Source organism: Nicotiana tabacum, chromosome 23 (assembly GCF_000715075.1).
Source record: "Nicotiana tabacum cultivar K326 chromosome 23, ASM71507v2, whole genome shotgun sequence".
NCBI lineage: Eukaryota > Viridiplantae > Streptophyta > Magnoliopsida > Solanales > Solanaceae > Nicotiana > Nicotiana tabacum.
Genome location: NC_134102.1, coordinates 48419938 through 48423583, shown reverse-complemented (window position 1 = coordinate 48423583; position 3646 = coordinate 48419938). Strand labels below are relative to the sequence as shown.

Below are 3646 nucleotides of genomic sequence, written 5' to 3'. Positions count from 1 at the left end.
GCAATACCCGACTTCAACTAAGATAAGATTCCCTTGCACCAATAATATGGCTGAGTATGAAGCATGCATCCTCGGGATTAGGATGACAGTCGACATGAACATCAAGGGGCTTCTGGTCATAGGAGATTCTGATCTACTGATACATCAAGTTCAAGGTGAATGGACTACAAAAAATGTCAAGATCCTTCCGTACCTACATTGCATGAAAGAGCTAGATCGAGTTCAAACACATTCCCAAAATCCAGAACGAGTTTGCCGACGCTCTCGCAACCTTATCATCCATGATCCAACATCCAGATAAGACTTATATTGACCCTATTGAGATAGAGGTTCGAGATTAGCATGCATATTATTTCCATGTAGATGAAGAGCCGGACGGTAAACCATGGTACTACGACATCAAATGGTTCCTTGAAGCAAGGTAATACCTAGAGAATGCCACCAATGGTCAGAAGCGAGAACTCAAAAGGCTAGCAAATTACTTTTTCCTTAACGGGGAAGTCATGTATATGAGGACCCCGAACTTGGGTCTGTTGAGGTGTGTAGATGCTGCTGAAGCAACCAGATTACTAGAAGAAATACACGCAGGGACCTGTGGACCTCATATGTATGGCTTCACTTTAGCCAAAAATATTTTAAGAGCAGGATACTTTTGGATGACTATGGAAAGTTATAGTATCCATTAGATGCAGAAGTGTCACCAGTGCCAGATTCATGGGGATTTCATCTGGGTTCCACCTAACAAGCTGAATGTAATGGGTTCTCCTTGGCCGTTCGCCGCTTGGGGCATGGACCTGATTGGACCTATAGAGCCTGTCGCATCAAACAGACATCGTTTCATCCTGGTAGCCATTGACTACTTTACTAAATGGGTCGAAGCTTCTTTGTACAAGGCTGTTACGAAGAACATGGTAGCATATTTCCTTCGTAACAACATAGTTTGTAAATTCGGAATACCAGAGTTAATCATCACTAACAATGCAGCTAATCTCAATAGTGATCTCACGAGGGAGATTTGCGAGAAGTTCAAAATCGTCCATCGTAACTCCACAGCCTACGTGATGCAAATAAATTGAGCAGTTGAGGCAGCAAATAAAAATATCAAAAGGATCTTACAAAAGATAGTGGATAACCACAGGCAATGGCACAAAAAGTTATCCTTCTCCTTGTTGGGTTATCAGACCACCACGAGAACATCCACTGGGGAAATGCCATACATGTTGGTATATGGTACCGAAGCTATGATACCCGCAGAGGTCGAGATACCATCATTGAGGGTCATTCAAGAAGCCAAGTTGGATGATGCAGAATGGATATGTGTCAGGCAGGAGCAACTCATGCTCATTGACGAACAGAGAATGGATGCGGTGTGCCATGGCCAGCTGTATCAAAATAGGATGGCTAGTGCATTCAGCAACAAGGTGAAAACTCAGAAATTTGCACCAGCGCAGTTGGTTTTGAGGAAAATATTCCGTCATCAAGAAGAAGCCAAGGGTAAGTTAGCACCAAATTGGTGAGGTCCCTATGTAGTCCATCGAATATTGTCGGGAGGAGCAATGATCTTAGCAGAAATGGATGGAAGAGTCAGCACGAAGCCCATCAACTAAGATGCAATCAAGAGATACTACATTCGAAGACAATAGAATTAGGGTTTGGTTTAACAGAACTGCGCCCGACCTGACTTCCCATGGTGGAATACGTAGGCAATCCACGTAGGGTCTGGTATACCTCGCTTTTTGCAATAGAAAATCCAAATATAATTTTTTATGTACTCGGAGCTACGCCACGACTTGATTTCCTTCGACAGGAATACATAGGCATTCCTCATCGGATTTAGTCATCTATTGTAATTAATTTACGTTCTGGCCTGATTCTATTTGGATATGTAGGCAGTCCGAGTCAGACATGGCTACTTCGTTTTCAAATTCGCATCACTCTGTATTTATTGTAATCGAACTACGTTTTGACCTGATTCCATTTGGATACGTAGGCTGCCTGAGTCAGGCTCTGTCATCATCTTAATTCATTTACCATTTTATTACCCTCGAACTATGTTCACACTTAATTCTATTCGTATACATAGGCAACCTGAAAAGATTTGGTCATAACCCTAGGAAAACCTTTATAATGCATTCTTTTGGATTAGGATGCAATCGCAACAACAAAAAATTATGTCACCAAAGGCATCTCCAAGAATCGACATCAATGGGCCAATGTTATCCAGAAATAACGTTTGTGCTAGAGGGAACTTCTAAACATGTCATAATCCGAAACGACGACATTTGACATAAAAAATAAATATTTTTCAATAAATGTTTTCTAAAAGGCTATTAGTCCATCTACCGAACTTAGTGGCATAATATCACCAGACCCGGTGGTATGTCAGGACTACGATCAACACAAACCAACACCCCCCCCCCCCCCCGCTAAGAAATCTTCTTTGAACGCAGGACCGATAAGAGACAAAAATGTTGGGGCACACTCGGAGAAATGACGGACCCTGCTATTCTCTCATGAACCCTTATCTCTCTTTCGTTATTTAGTTCATTTCCTCATATGAGAAAGGATTAACTCCAAATTCTTTGCAGGTCTTCTGAAACCAAGCCTCCGACACAATCAGAGCACATTGTAAATAGCAAACTGTCGGCCCTACCAATCAGAGCCGTGTAAATAGCAAACCTTCTGCTCAACCAAGCTGAGTGCCTTCTATATAGAGTGCTGCCGGCCCCGCCAATCGGAGCCGTGTCTATAGCAAACCGTCCGCTCAACCAATCGGAGCGCCCTGTACAAATAGAGACGTTGGCTTTTCCAATCAAAGCCTTGTATATAGCAAATTGTTTGCTTCGCCAACTGGAGCACTTCGCACAGATCGCACCATAACTCTGCCATATCAGATATTACAAGTAGATAGTTTCAAACTTTATCACCAACTTCGCCAATCAAAGGACGGGCCGTCTAATTTCACCATTCGTTCTGCCGATTGATGGCTGCAATTTAGTTTTGTAGTCAAGAGTATCTCTTGGGCATGCTCCTTATTTCTTTATTTTATCTTGAATGTTTTGACATTTTGTTCATGAAACCTACATGCATGTTACATTCCTTTTTTAAGTCAGAAACTCCCATCGTGCGGAGATACTTTACATTTCAAGGCAACTACTCCCAACACGTGGAGATACTCCCATCATGCAGAGATATTTTACATTTCAAGTCAACTACTCCCATCGCATGGAGATACTCCCATCATGACAAGACTTAATGCTCCAACAGCTATGGAACGGTACACAGCCTGACTAACAATCAAGTCAAATTCAAGTATCCCATCGCCCCGATCCGAAATAACGGCCAACCGGAAGCCATGCATCATCATTCTTGCATCATTTACATCACATATTAACATATCTGCATTATAATATATGTGGGTGTGTGTGTATTTTGTTTTTTTTTTTGCAGGATCAAACATCACAACGTGGAGCTTCTTCTAAGCAGCAAACCAAGCTACAATGCTATGAGGGACAACAAACTCATAAGCAGGCCAAGGATCCAAACTCAATCTCAAATATGATCAGTAGAACTGTAAATCATTAAATCTTTCGAGTCTCATAATCAAGCCGCAATTCAGAGCTATTCTGGTACCAAAATCTTCTCA

The 3646-nt window shown here is 41.9% G+C and overlaps 1 protein-coding gene across 1 annotated transcript; it reads left to right on the top strand.

The window, feature by feature from the left end:
• Positions 1 to 686: 686 nt before the first annotated feature.
• LOC142177150 (uncharacterized) lies at positions 687 to 1517 on the top strand. Its single transcript, XM_075245617.1, has 2 exons — positions 687 to 911; positions 1182 to 1517. The coding sequence occupies exons 1-2, from the start codon at positions 687 to 689 to the stop codon at positions 1515 to 1517; spliced, it is 561 nt and encodes a 186-aa protein (XP_075101718.1).
• Positions 1518 to 3646: the final 2129 nt, after the last annotated feature.

Excerpts from the sequence above, each read along its gene's own strand:
- LOC142177150 (XM_075245617.1), top strand. The coding sequence starts at position 687 with ATGCAGAAGTGTCACCAGTGCCAGATTCATGGGGATTTCATCTGGGTT. Across the intron at positions 912-1,181 it reads AGGCTGTTACGAAGAACATG|ACCACCACGAGAACATCCAC; the intron begins GTAGCATATTTC and ends TTGGGTTATCAG.